We start from the raw sequence: 19,871 nt of genomic DNA, 5'->3' as shown, positions 1-19,871 counted from the left end.
GAGTCAGATAGACAGACTTACATACATCGAAGTCAAGACAGTGTGGCCAATTTGATGAATTTGATAGATGGTGGCACAAAATATTTAAAAAAAGTTTCTAGATATTTCTTTGATTTTAAAAATCAGAATATTGTGCCATGATATGGGCAGTACTAGACATATGTATTTTAGGGAAAAATGAACCCATTAATTGTGATGTGTCATTTTGACTAATCAAGTGAATTCAGTAATTATTGTTCAAACATAAACCTCTATCATCATTTAATTCATTGGGTTGTTGAAATTGGTTTGATTTTAAGTTAAGTGCCTTCTGACTCGTTAAACATCAAGAAGGCATACTACTTATTGTTTGCAGCTGTTCCGTACATTGATAGTTCATGAATTCAGAGTGTTATAATGTGACACATAAGCTGTAACAGAAAATTCTCACCTAAATATGATGGAAGACTTGACATGGTTTTGCATTCTTCTACTGACAAAGACTGTACCAAGCTCTAGCAAAACAAAATTCACTGGGATCTTTACTTCTGCATTCCACATAGTTCATGAAGTACGGCAATATTGACTTTGGGCACGTTTGTAGAGAATGTAGAGAGGGTGAATTGGGCAAGACACACACTCTTGTGAAGAACTTGTAGGAGCTGGATGGTTTGCCGTCACACTTGGGGTTCTACCCCATTACAAGCTGCAAGTTGAGCGTGAAATGAGAAGCGCAGAGACCGGTACTATTTTGGTGAAGAGATTAGGAAAATTTAGTTCTGGTTTCCAGCCCGTGGCATCTCAAAGGGACATCTCACAAAGTCAACCTGAAGCGGAGAAGAGAGAAGGGATGTGGAAATGCCTTGTGAATAGAGAAGATTGGCAGCAATTGTTGCAAACTTTATATACATCAGAAATTAGGTCAAATATGATGCATGATTGGATGATGCATTTTAAAATGTGAAGCAGGCTGTAGTGATGCACAGATGATCGCTAAGGTTACAGTATGAGATTATGCAGTATGCAGTGCATGGCACGTGGGCCATTAAAGATGAGCAGCGCTGCAATCAATAGTTAAAGGTGATGTTCAGAGTAGGACTGCTTTGTGCAGGAGAATGAGGAAAGGAATGGAGAGATGAAATCCCCAAAGGGGAAGATCGAAGATTGCAGGAGAGGCTGATGAAGATACATCACAAGCCGTCTTTAATCCAAAGCACCTGGAGAGCGGAGTATGTCGGATATAGTCAAGGGTGGGTGGAAATGGAATGAATGGACATGAGTTGCCATTTGCCAGTTGCCAAATTCCATTATACTGCATTTTTTTTTTCTGTTCTTAGTCAAGTTGGTATAAAGATACTGGCATTTCTGAGAAAATGCTACACACAGTAACAAGCACCAGTTTATGTTTCAGTGTGGTGAAATGTTTGGTTTGTTATGACACAGGAGTAAATACTGGGTTTCATTACACTGGAATGAACACTTGCCTTGTTAGTACATTGGAGTAAACTCTGGGTTTTGTTACACATGAGTAAACACTTGGCTTGTCAGTAATGTTATTGCACAGAAATAAACACTGGATTTTGTTACACAGGAGTTAACACCAATTTGTCATTTCCGTGAAAGTCAGCACAGGGAGTTATCTGTGTGGTTCTGTAGAAAAAAAAAATCATAAGTGATAATAGTTTGTCTGTCTAACTGGTCCCGTCTTTACCATGGAAGACTTTCATGGCTGATTAGAACAACAAGCTCCACTATGCTGTATGCATCTTTGTAGGTGCCTTCAGTCAAAGGGGAAATTCCATTATTTATATCATAACATTTTTCTTGTTTTGACATTTATCAGCTGTATGTGTAGTTTTATCAATCACATTGTGACAAAGGAGGTTATGGATGCTACTTATAGTAAAGAGTAATGATTTAGCATTGTGAGTCAGTCACATTTTAACTAAAAATAGAGTGTTGAGAATAGTGTAAATTATGGTACGTGATATAAATAACTGATTTCCTTCTGGAGGTAAATAATCTCTGATGTAATGCATTTTAATTTTGTCAGCTTACTCGCATTCTAAGTAAGCATTTCTTTTTGCATCATTGAGCAAACCTGTTCTTTCCTGTTTTAATTGCTCTGTGCTCCAGAGGTTGCTTGTGGGCTTATTAATTCATGATGAACGTGAGATGAGACTGGTGGGGGTTTATATGAACGTAATGAAAGTTCATTATGCAACCACCCACTGAGGCACGCCTGGCCCTTTAGTCCCTGAGATGTCACTTGAAGTCATTTCTGATGAGACTTACCTTGTTAAAATATATTGTGTCATCAGCTAAACTAGAATGAAATAACTGTCAGCTTGATCACAATATGAGCAAAGAACTAGAGAGGAGTCTTAATTGCACTTAGGACTTTCTGTCGCTCAGCCTGCAATATGCCAAAGAAAGTAGTAACCTGTAGGTCTATATACATGCCTATTCTTTATGGAGCCATCCATTCAGTTCTAGTCTCATGTGAGGCCCCTTTGATAAAATGTAATATATCTAATCAAAAATTTCCTATGTGGGTTGACTTTCATCTGTAGATGGCAATACACATCTTTGTATTAATCCAAGTTCATCATTCCAGTCTTCTTAGTTTTAAGAATGTTGATGTGATATGAAATGATAGGTCAAATTATCCAGCAGTTCAGACATAGTTTTCCACAAATAGTCCCACCTTCCAAGGTACCCTGATAAAAAACAAATACCCCAACCCCCTTTTTCACATTTTAGTTTGACGGCTAAAAATGAGACAGAAGGACAAGAAGAAAGTTGTATGTGTGTAGAATGCCACGTCAGCAGACTTGCCCCTTTATGCCCAGACATCCTTATCTATAATCTTTGGAATTATTACACAAGGGTATTCCCAGAATTGTTCTGAATGTTAATCTCAATGATATCACACATTACTCATTGACAACAAGAAGTGGGGGACAAATTGAATGTCTGCCGAACTAATTAGAATATTAACAGTTTGACTGTGGGTAGCAAGATTTCCTGATTGGGTGAGGGGAATGGGTGATTCAACCGGTTTGCCGGTGGCGTGAAAATTTGCACATTTCATTTCTTGTAGATATAGCTCGCCAAATGTATCATATCTTTTTTGACACCTAACGCTGTGAGCAAGATTCCGCAGGCTCTAGCTGTACAGTCAGTATAATGTGATTGACTTTTGATTTGGTCTGGCAATTAGCAGCTTATGTGTGATGTACAACCTGCTGTGATTTCAGTCACAAGTGTGTGTGTCACATGACTTTTAATTTGCTGAAATTATACTTAACGAGACTGCTAATTATTTCCGTGAGGGGAGGAAAGGTTTTGGTGGTGCTACTTTGGAACGTTTCCAACGACCTAGGGGGTTAGATGTCGAGTTTGCTTAAAATTAATTATCCCAAAAGATTATTTGCTGTCATCTTGCCTGGATCTTTCCTCCTTTAAGCCCCGTTAGGGATGTGTCATCCATTCGATGAGGAATAGTGAATGCCACTTAGCATTCCTCTAAATGTCTCATTTATCAGAGGGGATATGCATGAGACAAACCATAGAGCAGGAAAGGACCCTCAATTTTCTTGTCTTATCAGAGTACACTTCTTTTGTATGTAATTTCACTGCGTGCAGGGAGAAATATCAACGGCTATATCGATTCACGTTGTTATACTATTCATCCACAACAATGAGCCATGGTCAATGTGATATGCTGAAATAATTGTCCCCAGACAGAGTTTCTCGGCCTTTTCAAGGGCAGCCAGACAACAGCTGCTGAGATGTACAAAGGGTATTTAACAAGTACAACAACTTCACACTGCTTTAGTTGGGTCCTCATGTTGGTATGCTGTGAATCAATAACTTGAAATAAGGAATGTTTTATTCTACATCCCTTCATGGACACCATGAAATTTGAATGTCAAAAAGAAAAACATTAAACATAAAGGAAATGAAGCACAATATCGTTTGCTTTACTTCTGTGGAATGTGTGTGGAATGTGTGTGTGTTTTTACAACAGACATAACAAAAGGCCAGTTCTATGAATACTGCAGGAGTGACAACAGTTTATGAGAATCATATTAGTGAAAAGAATAAATACTGTAAAAATAGCAAATTTAATGTCACTTCATATTTTGTGCTGCCACTCATTTAAAATCAATAATTACTAAATAATACTGAAATTTCTTCTGATGAGACACAAAAAATTGTTATACCAGCAGATGTGCATATTTATCCTCTATTGTAGAGGCCTACCGTAACATTTCCAAGGCAAATTAGTGCAGCTAAAAGAGAAAGAGATGTCAATCAGGGAGGTGAGACACACCTCCCTGTGTCAATCCAGTGGACTACAGTTTCCATCAAATCTTCATACTACAGAGAAACTTTCTTCCATTCCTGAAGGTCAAAAACTGAAGGATTCTTGATGTAGAGTAAAACCAGACACATTTGATCATCATGGCTTGACATTTTCGGGAATTGTCATTGGCATTTAGTAGACAAAAACTTTCATGTGCATTTTACTTTCACGAATCTTGGCTCCTCGCGAAATTCACAAAAGTTTCATGCACATCACTAAAATGTCTGGTTTTACAGTGTGTTAAGCTTATTCCATGGTTGTCCCAAGTAAGCGGTGGCGATTGTACTGCTTCAGCTGTTCCTAGCCCCTCACATACAAGGCTGTTTTCAAGTCTCTATAGCCATGTAATGTTAGGTGTGGTCACATTCTTAGCAAAACAAAGTCTTCTCCACCACTCTGCCACCTTGTGAGACATGACTTTCTTGCATATCACAGCTACCAGTGTCAGTCTCTTCTTTCTCCAAACCAAATTTCTTCTGTATCCCTTGACAGCTCCACATGAAAAGGACAAACCCTGTGTCATAAGAGACCTTGTACACTGTATTATACCAGGTACAAAGGGACTTGTGGTCCTTCACAACATTTGTCACCTCAAAATAATACATCTGAAGTCTCATGAGGGCACTTTTGGTCTGCATTTTTTTTTTTTTTTTGTGGGAGGGGGGGGGGGGGGCTGGTGGTGGGTCATGAATGTCTTCGAATCAAATGACCCAGCCTTTGTAATTATGAATCATCTTTTTTGTTTACGTCATAGAGATGCATCTCTAACTTCAATGACTTTTTACTTGTCACTTTTTAGTTTAAGAAACATGGTACTGAAATGATCATGTATGTTTGCTTGAAGTTCTTTATTTGCTTGAAGTTCTTTATTTGGAAGTTTGTGTATTTCATTTATAAGTCATAATTTGATAAATACTTGTGCTGCATTGGGTTTTGCATTTGAATTAAGACGAGTCAGTTTGTTTCAGTCATAACAGTTGTTGTATCCTTGGTGAATTCAACATAAATATGGGGAATTATGTGTGCTAATTTCCAATGGCCCTCTTTTTAACTTTACTTCGTAGACCCTCACACAGAACCATTCATTATGATATGATGAATGCATCAAAAGGTTAGTCAGCAGATTAGTAGACCTTGTCATTTGACATCATGTACTATCACTTGCATAGCACCCCTTACTCCTGTCTTTAACTGAAGTTAAAATATTTTGCATTTCCGGAAAGACATATTATGTATGGCTTTTCCCTGATGTGTCAAGTCAGTTGTGCTATGGCACATCTTTCACATCTTTCCCCCAATGAACTGATTGTTTTGTAATGATATTTCAAGGTAGAAATTTGGGTCTATTATTGTAGACTAGTCTTTTCCTCATCTCCTGATTGGTGTGGTGGACACAGATAGCCTGGAAGATGGATGGACTCACAGGTTATGGAATGCCAAGCGTGACTGAGATGTTGCGGACACAATTCATTCAATGTTGTTCAAGGGACTAATCCAACTTCCAGGCCATGGCTGCAGAATAGTTGAGACAAATCACCACAAAAATTTAATTGGCAATATTGTTACAGTTTGTGAAGAGAAGTTTACAAATACTATGAATGTAGGTTAGAATAAAAGGTCAACAGACAAAATATGTTTTCCAGTATTACCTCAAAAATATATATGTATATATTAATAGCAATTGGTAATTATGATTATGGACAGTTGCAAGGATAAAGTTTCAAATGTGATAAGATTTGAACAGAACTTATATTTATTATCACCTTATGTGAAATTTCATTGTTAGTGAGTCTTGTATGTCATCGTAGTAAGGATTTCTGTCAATGTATACCAAGTAACTATGTGATATTCGTGATATTCAGAAATACTAACCTGTATTTATCAGAGATTGCTAGATCAAAAGCTAATGTTGCTACAAATAAGAAATATATATATAACCCATTGAGGATGAGCTGATTTTGCTATACAAGTATTATGCATTACCCATAGACACCTGCCCAAGTATATTTGGGATTAGTGTTCAATGGGTTAAATGAGATGAAAGATGTCTTCTTCTCTCTCTGTGTCTCGAAAAAAAAAGTGACTATGCAATCAATAAAACAACTATCACATACCAATATATGTAAAGCATTTTTATGATGTAGGCCTAATTGATGTAATGCATCATATAAGATAAAAAAAACTTCATGAGAAAAGTCTGAATGTGGTAGCATAACATCGCCCATCTCATAACATTCATCCAAATGTGTCAGTATTTCAACTCAATATATTTTTACATATTTTATGAGATGAGAGATATGTCCCTTTAAGTTCAGCTGAAAATCGATCAATTTGTAAACTGGGATGCGGCACTGTAGGAGGAGGATCAGGTAGCTGTTGAGCTGTTTGAATGTAGTCACAATGATGTATTCTTCAGATGTGCCCTTTGATGTATCCCCCGGCAGAGAAGCCATTTTCCCGCCTGTCTTATTTGCCATGCTTTGCTCATCAAGGCATTGTCCAGATAGAGTGAAATGCTGTCGAACATTGTCAAAGATCATTGTTATGTACAAAAAGAAGCTTTTTAAACTCAAACCCTTTTGAGAAAGAGTTGAGATCTTTATCTGCACTCACATGTAAACTCAACCCATGTGCTTGGAATGGTTTTGTTATTGTTTCTATGTCTTGGTATGCTTGGATGGATATGTTTTGCCAACAAAGATGACTGACCAAGTTAATTGTAATTCTTGCATTTTCATCTTCCTGTCTCAATTATTTCTAGCAGATTCTTCCCATTCTGTAATATTGAATGTCATAATCCACATTGTCTTCTAATCAGAAGGAGCATTTTCATATCTTGCCTCCGGGCAAGTGCACTTTATTTCAAAAGTGCAGGTGAACTTTTGCGAACATGAGGTAGAGGGATTTTGGGGGGTTGAACGTGACATGTTTTTTGTGTGATGATGACATGAAGGGCTGAACAAGTTCATGCCTTTTTTTCCTGCTCTCTCCAAGGAGCATAAAATGCCCTTTAGGACTCTGAATTACCACCAGCTTCCTTTTTTTCCCTATCAGTTGATTTCATGATTGTGAATACTCGTGGTAGCTAGAGAGACTTGTCATTTGTATGTAATGACTTACATAGAGCCTAAGCCAGAGTTAAAGGTAAATCTGAAAGGACCAGGTCTGAACTGTAGACTGGAGAATATCTTCATTTTCACTCTCCAGTCTCCTGATGCTACGGGAGATGCAAGATGATTAAAATGAGATTCAGATTTGGAGGAGACGGTTCGTAGAGAGTTCAGAAATACTCTTTTCTCTCTCTCTCTCTCTCTCTCTCTCTCTCTCTGGTTTCATTTGTATGTCTGGCATATTTTTTTTTTTTTTCAACGAAGGATATTTGCTATCTTTGTGAGAGTGGCAGAAATGGCAAATATTGTATGTTGCTTCATTTGTAACATTACATATTGCAATGCTTGTGACTTTGGTTTTGGTAAATTGCAATATTGAAGTGTTTCGTTATAAGCCCTCTCCCGACACAATGTTACCATGCTTTGGAAGCTATAATACTTCAGAGATTTCTGTTCTATGCGACAATCAAATATTCATTGTTCTGGAGATATTCTTTATCCAGTGGGAGGGGACATTTTTAATATCAAGATGATATGTGGAGTATAGTAGTGTGGAGTGTGCAAAATTTATTGTGTTTGCTGGGCAAGTCCAGGCAAAAAAAGAGGCTTTTGTGCTTTAACTCTTGGGTCCACTAGTGTGAAATACTTTTGACATCTTATGTAGATATCTGTAGCTGGCTCGTTGGTATATAGCGCACATTGCTGCGTTTGGTAATAAAGCACGAATGAGAATAATTGGATAAGTATGTCAATATATCCGTACTCTGGATATTCAATTAAGCATGAAATTCTGTGCCACGGAGCAAAAATTCCAATCGAGTTGTCACTGTCAAGGTAGCCTCCCTCCACTCGGGCTCCGACACTAAGTGATAGCATCAATATTACGTTTCGTGCAAGCTTTTTGACTCGGGAACTGGGCATTGCAGACTATTGATCAGTGAGCAAATACATACCAGTCTCAGTCTGCCAGCAACTGTGAGATAGGAAAGTGTCTGGATTTAATGTAATAAAGGGATGATGTGGGGATGTAGGAAGGAGAAAACTACAGCAGGCATTAGAAACATTTCAAAGAAATGCCCCCCATTCAAGACTTTGTTGATGCATACAGGTGAAGCACCTCATGTGTTCAGAAATAAAGGCACTTACCATAATGTGCCTTGGAAAGATGGGTAACTGCAGACTGTATAGTTTTAACCACCTTTCAGAAAATCTCAGGTGTGAATATAGCTCCGTCATTACTCCCAAACTATTTCCGTTTTCAGTTTGTTTCAGTATACCATACATTATATGCTCAATTTGTTCAAATCAATGTCTCTTTTCTTGATCTGATTACATGCCACTCAGAATTAACATTTTTTTTATGCATGTCCTCCATTGAGATCTTTTACCTTAAAAAAAAAAAAATCTCGCAACAACATTTGATTAGGAGACCTAGCTATAAACATGTAGCTGACATTGAACTTACTTTGGTTCAACTTCAACTGCCCCCCTCCCCAAAGGTATTTCAAATGATTTGTAGTAGTCAAAAGTTCCTGAGCAGCTGCAAATTCCAACCCTTCACTAATACTCATCATTATCTTTCAATTTGAAGATGTAACATTGTAATTGATGATAATACACTGAAAAGTACTGATACATATTTGTTCACATTATTCCTAATAGCTGTTTATTCTTAACAATCAAATAAGACACTCTTTTGTAGGTTTGGTGATGAGATATTCACTTATCATCAGGCACAGCTTTTCGTGGAAATCTGTTTGCATAGACACCTGTGTGTTCAGTGATAATTTACTTGAGTGAACTTGCCCTGAGTGTGAATATGTTACATCCGTGGAGTGTGAACAAAGTTTCCTAGAGACACGTGACTGGGAATGAGGGATCATGGATCAGTAGCGGATAATGTGACAATTGGGTATTTACAGCTCAACAAAAACTTCCTGTGTGTTGAGAGAGATCTAACCCGGGGAGCCAATTTGCCACTCCAAATAACTTTGATTAGGCAAATGTGACAGTGCAGGAGGTCAGAAGCTATTTTGAATAGGTTCGTCTCTTAAATTTGATTGCTTCCTAATCACTGAGAATGATCAATTTGAAGAAATTTAAAAAACTTTAGCATAAAAACTGAAACTAGTGGTACATAAAGTTGCAAAAGAAAAGAAACTGTTTTTAAAAAGATAGATGATTTTATCTTGTAATCTACAATGCTAGCTTACCCCTGAGAGTCCTCACTGCTGCAGTATTCATTTTCTACCTGTCCAGGGATGCTAACTTTAACATCTTGTCCTCATTGATATATTGTCCAGCTATCTATTTGTGATTTATTGACTATTTATGCTTCCACAGATGGACGGAGCCAGCATGAAGGCAATGCTAAGAAAACAAAATCCACTCTTAGAGTGGCAGCAGCTGTATCTGTCTTCTTGATGTGACCTCTGCCGTAAATTGGTTGATTGGTGGTCAGTACTGGCCATGGTGTAAAACTTTGAACCAATAAACAGCCTCCTGGGATGTGGCCAGACACGCTGACCATTCTGTGATTGCCATCTAGAGACAGTACTGTCCTTACTGTCCATCCCTTCATTATCTGGTCTGCTACCAGTTTTTGACATGAAGGGGAAATTATCAAATAAATTGAAGTTAAGTTTTCTTTGGAAGACTGATTGAGCTAAGTAAAAGAGTCAAAGTTTCATTGAAATTGAACAAAAGTAAGAAGATAACGGGGTATACTCTTGTGTAGTGGACAAGATTCTGACTTTCAAACAGATGCCCTGAGTTTGAGTCCTGCCATGTGATCATGTTGTTGGATGAGATGTTTTTACCAATGGAGTCCCTCTGGACCAAGGTGTAAACTGGGTACCCAACAATGTTGAGTAATGATACTGTGTCATTTACTATGTTTTGATTGTCTGTGGCATATATATTAAGATTGTGGAAATAGGTGGCTAACTGAACACGAGAGGGCGGTCTAGTAGGTGACATTCATGTCTATCTCTCCTCCTCTCTGCCATGTCAGGATACAACCCATGTTCAAGAGGAAGATGATGATGCCACGATGCCCTCCCTGGAGGATGTGCTCACAGATATCTACCACCCCTTTGAGGATGTCGCCCCCTTCGTCACTACACAGGTCATTGACCTCATAGACAAGAGGTTCAAAGGTGATGGGTCAAGGTTCATGAGGGACTACCTTCTGCCATGCAGGACACTCCTGTTACAGCTCAAGGAGCAGAGTTGGGTAAGTAAAGTGTCAAACCAAGTTTGGTATTGTTGCTCTAGAGGTGAAGGGTCATGGGGTCATGGGTCAACTGACAGCCAGCAATCAAAGTCAATGTGTGTATAGAACTGTATGATTGAGAATTTGCAGCATAGTTTTAACATAGGATTTTTGAAACTTTGAAACTTTCTGTCCCAATTGAAGCTCCTGATAGAGTATCTTAACCTAATTTTTCAAACAAACTTTTAAACCTGCTTCATTAAAGATAATAAAAAGTTTTGGTACCTCGCCCCAAAGTGCTCTCATTTCTTAGTAATCATGCAATTAACTGCGACCAGCAGCCCCATACGCATAGCGTAATGGGGCTTCGCATTGTAGCATTCAGGATCATGACAGATTTAGTATCGCGGGTAAATATCAACTTAAAATCCAAAAATTCTTCAATTTGAAGACTTACCAATTAAGTTGAAGTCTTGAAAACAGGCTTCGGGCAATGTTTGGTTCCGCCAATAGTCCCTTTCTGTTCGAATTGATGACTGAATGTGACTCTGTCGAGAGGACCTTGAGAGAGCTACATACACTGATTACTACGGCCAGCGCATACGCACACAATCATCACATGCGAACAAATTTCAAATCCACGAACGGATAAGATGTTTGTGTGCGCATGCGCTGGCCGTCAATTCAGTGTAGCTCCCATAGACACCTGTGCGAGTATATTTGGCACTCGTCCTCAATGGGTTAAGAGAGAACTGTGATTAGTATTTCACATCAGGCTATTTCTGTGCACCATTCTTGTTTATGAGAGTATTTCTCTACATCTCTGCATGTTTTTATATTTCTGAATCAATATTTGCATGATCTGTTTTCATGCTAGTTCAATGGAGTGAAAAACCTGCCAAAATTTCCATACAACAAAATATTCTGTGTTTACAGTTACTTTTGTTTTCTCTCTAGATTCTTTTTTCTGTAATATTTCAAGTTGTCCAATATTTTGATAAAGGATTCCTCTAGAGAATCCTTTATCAACCTGTATTGCTGATTGTGCTAAACTATAATCTGAGAAGTAATATTATTTCTTTCATATCAACATCCCAGTTAACAGTAAACTGTGTTGACACATGAAGGAATTCACTGCTATTATTTGCTTTCTTATAGAAGTGTGTGATTTATATATCAGGAATTTTATTTTGTTTTAAATCAGTCTTGAAGTTAGGTCATAGGTTTGACATTTCAATGGAGCAGTAGGTCAAATTATGCTGAAGTCAAACTTAGGGGTCAGAGTGTGACTATTTATATCTATTCTTGTCATTTATGTATGTATGTCTGTCAGCTATAATGCTAGTTAGTTGGGCATCTTTGGAAGTGATTTATATGTGTTGTGGAAGGTGACAAGCAACATGAATTTCTCCATTATGGCAAAAATCCAAGCTGATAACTGATAGATCTTTTACTAGTCTCATATGAGGTGTTTGTTTAAAAAAAGACTCATTTTGTATGTCATTAGCAAGTATAAACATTTGTCAGAATGTAGCTATGCATATTTATTTTCTATTTTCATTCTAGTCTTGTTTTGTTTTGTTTGTTTGTTTGTCTGTTTGTTTGTTTGTTATTGTTATTGTTCTTTTGCTATCAGTTTTTGGGGTTTTGCCAGCAGTGTGCTATTATGCACATTAGTCAATATTTGATACAGTGTGTTTTCTGTTTAGCAGTCTCCAGATGTGACCTAATTGTTAGTGAGATATTTAATGGTCTTATGGTCTTGACTTTTGTGATGAATTTGACAAATAGTGATAGCTGTCTTGGAAATTTGTTGTTCGTTACTATGAAACTTGTTTGTTCTCTTGAGCAATGGAGATTTGTTTGTTTTCTCCCAGTGCTGAAGACACTTAAGATGTACCGTTGCTTCATTTTTCCTACAACATACACGACAACAACAACACTGAGACAACACGTGAGGGGACAGTCGTGTGTTTCTGAGTAGAAAAGAAGCAAGTAGGTCATGCAGCTAGGTGATCAGGGCAATGATGTGGTTTTGTGGATCCAGGGTTGTTGTGACAAGGCAGAGAAAACCAACAAGTGGTTCCTGATTTTCCATGCTCAAACAGAATGGGGAGGGCACGGAAGATTAGCCGCGCATTGTCTGTAGAGGGCTCAGGACCGCCGATTACCCGGCTTCAGTTCCCTTCCCTGCTGCTGTTGTCAAACAGTGTGATTGTGCCCGCTTGTGGTTGCTGCTTGAGGTTCACCTAAAATCGTTGCACTTTGCAGGTCTTTTTTTTTTTCTGTAACCCTGCTTGGGGCGCTGATGTCTGACATTAAAATGTATCCCGCCTGACACTTGCAGGCTTGTGCAATCTCAGTTTGATAAGCAGTGAAGGGAGCAAGAAAACAGGGTCTGATTGGACTCCATTCCTTCTCTTCCCTTCCCCTCTATTCTCTTCCTCTCTCCCGCTCTCCTCTACTCTTCCCTTTTCCTTCTCTCTTTGTCTCTCTGTTTCTCTATCTCTCACTTTCTAATCCTCGCATCCTTCTCAGTTTCTACCTTGCAAGAGGATTTTGTCTTGTGTTGATGATGATATGCTAGTAGAGGTGCGAAGAAATCTGTACCAGTTTTAGCATGTGATCCTTAGTAATCTCATTATCATTTAACCTTCTCCGCCCCACCCCCTTTCTCTCCTTCTGTCTTTGTAAAATTTCCTCTTCCACTATATGTCTTGACATTATTGCCTTTTGTCATTTGATACTTTGTAATCAGTTAACCTGTTCCCCATTGGATTTGCATATTTTCATAGCTTTTGGACATAACCTGCCTGGTTCCAGTAGGTAATGGGTTAAACTGCAAAGTTTTGATCGAGTGATGGCAGCATTACTTTTCTGACTGAGAGTAATAACACTGCCAAGCTTGGGAGACTTGCTTGAACAGAGCCCTTAAGTGATCAATTTTTTAAAACTTCTCAGAAATTATCATATGAATGTACGACAGGTTTTATGCCAAACAGTACCAACAAATGTGACCCGCTACAACAAAAGGAACCTAAAGTTGCTGACGGCTGAGCAGAGAAAATCGAGTTTGAAGTCACATCATCAAAATTGGTAAAAACAATCGGATTTCTGTTTTTGGCATAATTTTGTAGTCTAATGTTTTGTCTATCATCTGCCGAAATTTTGGAGCTAAATGATCAAAGGAAAAGCAAGAAATCAGCGTTTTTCTGGGCCATGATTTCCGACTTTCAACGTAACAGAAACGTGTCCGAAGATTTGGGTTTAGCGCCGCAGCTAGACTCCGCCCCTAGCAACGAGGGAGTGATCTTATTGGTCAGTGCATGGTATCCTGATTACTGATTGGTAGTGCGTAGACCGCTGGCGCTAAGCTTGAATGAACATCACAGAGGTCGCTAGGAGCATGCCTTCTATTATCAGGCGGTGAAAACTGTCTCACCTCCCCTTGATTGTGATAGGGTCGGAAGGAAAACTTGGAAGGCATTTTTCTCGAAACTCTGATTTCCTCAACTACCGTACATGACATGTGCTAATAAAATCATCAATATCTCCGCAACCGAATACTTTTATGAGTTATGCTTTATATGAAATTATAGTAGAAGAGTAAGGGAATAACGTCATGCCATTTTCAGAAAATTGTCCTTCCCCGACTTTCTTATCCTTTTGTTGTAGCGGGTCACAAATGCTTGAAAGAAATGTGTCTTTTGATGCAGTAACTGCAAGCATGGCCTGTTTTAACATCTGTAATATTTAACGTATGTAGATAGGACCAGGATTCATTTCCTGTACCCCTGGGATATCAATATAGCCCTCTCAGAGGTTTCATCCAGGAGTAAAGGTGTCAGCCAGGCAGCGTTAGGCACTTTCAATCGATGGAAGCTTCTGCCTCAGTACTCACCTCATGTTTTACTCCCGATTTTATGCTCTCCTTCACTGCTGGAATTGCTCCCTACCTTTCTTTTATTCATGTCCTCTGCAAGCGGAGTCCCTGTTCACAGTAATAGGTAAATTGCAGCCAGTAGATGGATTGTGAGAGTCACTGGTAGGCAGTGACTGGAGGGGGCAATGAACTCACAGAAAGGTTCATATGCAAGGTTACTCTCTTGAGCTCTGTATGCTCATACACAGACTCATACACAGACTTATACAGTCAGACCATTATGTTATGTTACTCCCGCACGCACTGCGCACGGGGTCGCTTCGTGCGGCTGCGTGCAGGTTCGTGCGATCTCGCACGGGAGCGTATGGCTCCGTGCGCCCCTGTACGCACCCGTGCGTAGTCGTGCACCTCCGTGCGGATCTGCACGCCCCCGTGCAGATCCGCACGCCTGCGTGCGGATCCATACTCCCTCGCACGCTGTCGCACGGACCCGTGCGGGTCTGGCGCACGGTCCCGTGCGGGTCGGGCGCACGGACCCGTGCGGCTTTTGGGTGCGATTTCGCACGGCCCCGTGCCGCCAGTGCTTGGTTCCCGCATGATCCCATCTCACCTCCCTGGTTCCCGCAGTGCTTACACGGTACGTGTGTATCAGGTGTATACCGCGTGCGAGTCCATGCGCCATTCCCCGGCCGACAGTTTCAGCGCAAGCGTGAAATGAGACGATTCCCGACAATACGAAAGGCTTGTTACTTGCGCCAAGGAGCTTCAAACCCTTGCTTGCTTATTGCCAGTCAGTCGGCAAGCCGAAAAACCCCGTCTAGAATATCAAAGTTCTCGCACGGGTGACCTCGAGTTGACCCCGCAGATCATGATCACTGAATTACGTTTTCACATGATTTTTTTTTTTTTTATTTGACAGGTTAAGGTTAAAACCTGAATGCAATATTGTTTAAATTTTCCAAGAGCGACATGAAAGGTCATCGACTTCGTGCATGGCTAATTCATTACCGATGTCCCGGAAATAATGGGTTCACATACTCGTCTAAAATTCCCCAAAGAATCTTCTTTTTCATTGTAGGGCACTAACGAACGCATACCATGTAAAAGGAAAATTATTATCCAGCTATAAGATGATACCTAAGGTGTAACGTGATGATTTGATGGGTCAGCAGCGCGCGCCAGCAGAAATCATAAGGATATCATTCCTTTACTCGGCACGAAATCGCGAAAATATTGTACTGTCCCACATATAGAAATTGACGTGTTCCATGGAGGCCCTTTGTGTGTTATGAGCGACCCCAGCGTAACTGACATGGTCAATTATAAGCGTCTACTAGCTGTGATATACCTTGTTTGTGTCTGTCGGTGGGCATTATGAACAAGTAGCCTATTGCCTCTTGCTTGGCCTCTCTCTCTCGCTCTCTCTCTCTTCTCTCTCTCTCTCTCAACAAGTCATGAATTCACTTTGCCCATCATGCCTAATCGAACTACGACATGATTGAGGTAACCGCGCCTTTTTATTCTCATAGTCAAAATCAAACTAATTCTTTACATAATTTAAAAAAAAATCTTCATATAATTTCTCAAAATACTCAAAAGATGGCCTCAGTCAAAACTTTCTACAAAGATTGCATACGCCAATCTTTACGGCCTAAACAAGTTTTTTTAGAGAGCTATTAGTTCACCCTGTGACGATGACTTCGATTGCGTTTTGAACTTGTACCGAACTACTTTCAACACAATTATTACCTTTATAGTTCGATTGATGAACTAGTCTTTTGAATTGATAACCGACATTCGTAATCGTAAGCATACAGTAACAAAATACTGTCAATAACAGTTGGAAAATGCAAATGCTATAATAATAGCGCGAAATACACGAGTAACGATCATCTTCATACATTCTAATTCCCAAGTGATGTCGCTTCGAAAATGACACATGGTTTGACTACTGCTTCAAGCAAAGAAAAGTAAAAGGAATGGGATATACTTCTAATGATAATATCACGCCGTACAAGGCATTCCACTGTATTTGGTAATGTCGGTTACGTTTTTGTGCGCTTTACGTACGGAAAATAAAAGGCAGATTGATGCTATTAAATGCTAACACAACGCATTCAAATGATTTTTTGAAATAGACCGTGTACAATGTAATGTTTTAGTACAAGCTATTCGGTTTGAAACTTTAGATTTGCGAGTCCTTTATAAAGTCATATGGGTTATTACATTATCAATTCAAGCAAAAATTACAGTACTTTAAGGATTCGGATTTGCTCAGAAGATTAACAATGCTATCTTTGGCAATAGTTTGCAACAGAGACAATCCGCTTCAATAGATATACAATGTAATTCTGTTTTCATAAATAGAAAGGAAAACGTAAATAAGTCAACTTTATAACTTCAATGAGCTTTCTCACCAACTGAACTTGATTTGATCTGCCGTGCATGATATCGCTGTGTGTTCTATTAATTCTATGATATTGTTTAATTTGATATTGTTTAATTGGCACACGTGTTTTTTTTTTTTTTTAATGCAGAATATTTCAGGTAAGTATAATTCATTGAAGCTAATAATGTTTGTACATATGACGTGTTCGTTGTTTTGTATTTTCATTTTTATAATATATCACGTGTCCATTATCTGATTATGACTACGAAAATATGACAACTGTTTAAATGCGGAGTATGTACTGGAACACTAATGTCTCCCACCAGTATAGACAAACTAATTTCTAGTCGTCTATCCCCGCTTGAAATGGAAATGAAATTACACACCAAAAAAAAAAAAAAAAAAAAAAAAAAAAAGAAAGGAAACGAAGTTCAATTTTCAGTAGATTTCAACTGTTTTGTTTAGTGCCTGATACATATAATGGGCAAAATTCTTTAGCGCATAAGCAATCACACAACTTTTGGGAATAAATGTATGTCTTAATGATTGTATCTTATGGAAGAAAACTCGTCTCCTTGCCTGAATTTTAGCTTCTTCTTTTTCAAGCTTGCGGGAAAGAAATAGTTGAACATCAATCGCAATCATAAAGAGAAGCCACATCCTTAAAAACAAACACAGGAGTACTGAGACGCACTACGAAATGCTTCCTTTTGTTGGGGGGGGGGGGGTTATTGATTATTCTGAAGGTTCATAGATCACACAATTCATATGGTTCGCTATTAGCTTAGGTTCGTTAAGAAAAAAAAAATAAACAGATAAATGCGTTCCTTTTCCGGTGGTTCCTTTACCCGAAAGTAATCAAGCAATCACTTATTTCAGTATAAGATTTGTGAATACAAAACGATACGACGACGGCCTTTAAAGCATTAATTCTGAATATAATTGTAAATATGACTATCGGTCTATACTCAACTTCTCAAATGCAGAAAGATTGCAACTGTAAATGTGGTGTTCTGTAAAAAAAAAAAAAATAATAATAATAAACAAAAATAAAAATAGGTTTAAGCTACAAGTTAATGGTTCTTTATATGCTATGGTATCATAAAAGTGACCGAGAATAAGAAGCACTATAATTTCAAATTAATATGATACAATCATAATTATAAAAAAAAAAAAAAAACAACATGAAGCTGTTAGGCCTATACATCAACATTTGCTTCTGATACGTATAGTATAAATTATGTGCAGCTTTGGCAAGCGCGATAAAAGCGATAGATAATGTGGACGCAACGCCTATAAGGGATATGTGCCTAATATGGCGGGAATTCAGAATGTTACGGCTGTATACAGCTGCAGCAGAGCAGGCACGAAAGCAGTCGTTGATGCTCTGCAACATTACGACCATGTGCATTATTAGAGGGTTTTTAGTACACGCAAAGAACACGATCTGAAAAGACGACTATCGTTAATTAACTTCATTAACTTCCTCTATTGATGCTGTCTTTTGTATCCCCGCCTACAATGGGTTCTCAGGTTCTTTTCACTCTAGTAGTCCATGGGCCAGGCCAGATATTGGTACCATCTGAGGTGGCAATACCTTTTTGGTGTCATTTTGTTTGTCGGGCATAGATATGCCTATCAAGCTATGATAGCATTTCCAAATGAGTAGCTTAGTCATAGTAAATTAATTTTAAACCAATTTGGTCTCGTTGTTATATCCCTCTACTTCTGAATCAAGACCAACCGCTATACAAAGAAGAGTACTGTCTTCTGTATGTTCACAGGTGTTCTGTTGTAAACGCGGTGCGCTTAGTCTTTATTCAAGGCAGCGAAGGGAATATCCAAGGGTTATGATATCCACGGCGCTTAGTCTAATATTCAAGACGGCGAAGGGAATATCCAAAGCTTATAAAACAGTGTATATCCCTTTATCTAAAAACAACAACAACAACAACAAAGCAATTATTTATCATTTTCCGCTGAAAACGCTACGGTGAAAACGCTAATACCATGCCAATGTCTCTTTATTTCCATTCAAACAATGAAATATTATGCAAAAACAATGTACCGGTACACTACAATACATTATAATTGATAATGTTGTAAATGAACAGAGTAATTTTTGTTTATAATTGATGTATTTGTTGAGAGGGTGGTATAAAAACAGTATAGATAATCCCTTTTATTAGGAACTTTAGATATGATAACGGTACATTGTTCTAGATAAAGACTAAGCGCGTTGCACCGCGTGACAGCTGTGGACATCATAACCCTTTGGATATTCCCTTCGCTGCCTTGAATAAAGACTAAGCGCATCGCGTTTACAATAGAACACCTGTGGACATACAGATGGCAGTGCTCTTCTTTGTATAGCGGTTAGTTTCGATTCAGAAGTATAGGGATATAAAAACGAAACCAAATTGGTTAAAAATTCATTTATTATGACTAAGCTACTCATTTGGAAATGCTATCATAGCTTGATAAGCGTATCTATGTCCGACAAACAAAATGACACCAAAAAGGTTTTGCCACCTCGAGTGGTACCAACAACCCATTTTTCGGGTCTTGGCCCATGGACTATAGGTATTGGTACTTGCTAAACGCATCTCCTTTAGTTTCCACTGACAACAATATGGGAGGAGAATGGAAGCGATCAAGGCCCTCGCTAAAAGACGCTTGTTGTAATACGCATTGCGTGCCTTTCTTTCTTTCTTTCTACTGTTTCCTATTGTTTGTGAGTTAAAAACTTGCGGCAACTAAGTCACCGCAGCCGACACACAACGCTTACCGACTCATTCATGCGACGGCAGCGGCACGGACACAAACGCACTTCAGTTTACATTCGGGCTGCCGTATTGGTTAGAATAGTTAATGATAGACCTGTCCTGCGATTGGGTCATTTGCCATCTTACACATTCAAGCTA

General features: G+C 38.8%; 1 protein-coding gene across 1 annotated transcript in view; it reads left to right on the top strand.

Moving 5' to 3' along the window:
* LOC140232736 (puratrophin-1-like) overlaps nucleotides 1-19,871 on the top strand; it is a 146,026-nt gene that overhangs the window by 7,534 nt on the left and 118,621 nt on the right. Inside the window, exon 2 of the mRNA XM_072312852.1 lies at nucleotides 10,475-10,696. Coding sequence (XP_072168953.1) covers nucleotides 10,475-10,696 — 222 coding nt within the window. The remainder of the gene's footprint in view (nucleotides 1-10,474; nucleotides 10,697-19,871) is intronic.

Source organism: Diadema setosum, chromosome 9, assembly GCF_964275005.1.
Source record: "Diadema setosum chromosome 9, eeDiaSeto1, whole genome shotgun sequence".
Lineage (NCBI taxonomy): Eukaryota > Metazoa > Echinodermata > Echinoidea > Diadematoida > Diadematidae > Diadema > Diadema setosum.
This window is presented reverse-complemented; position numbering and strand designations above follow the sequence as displayed.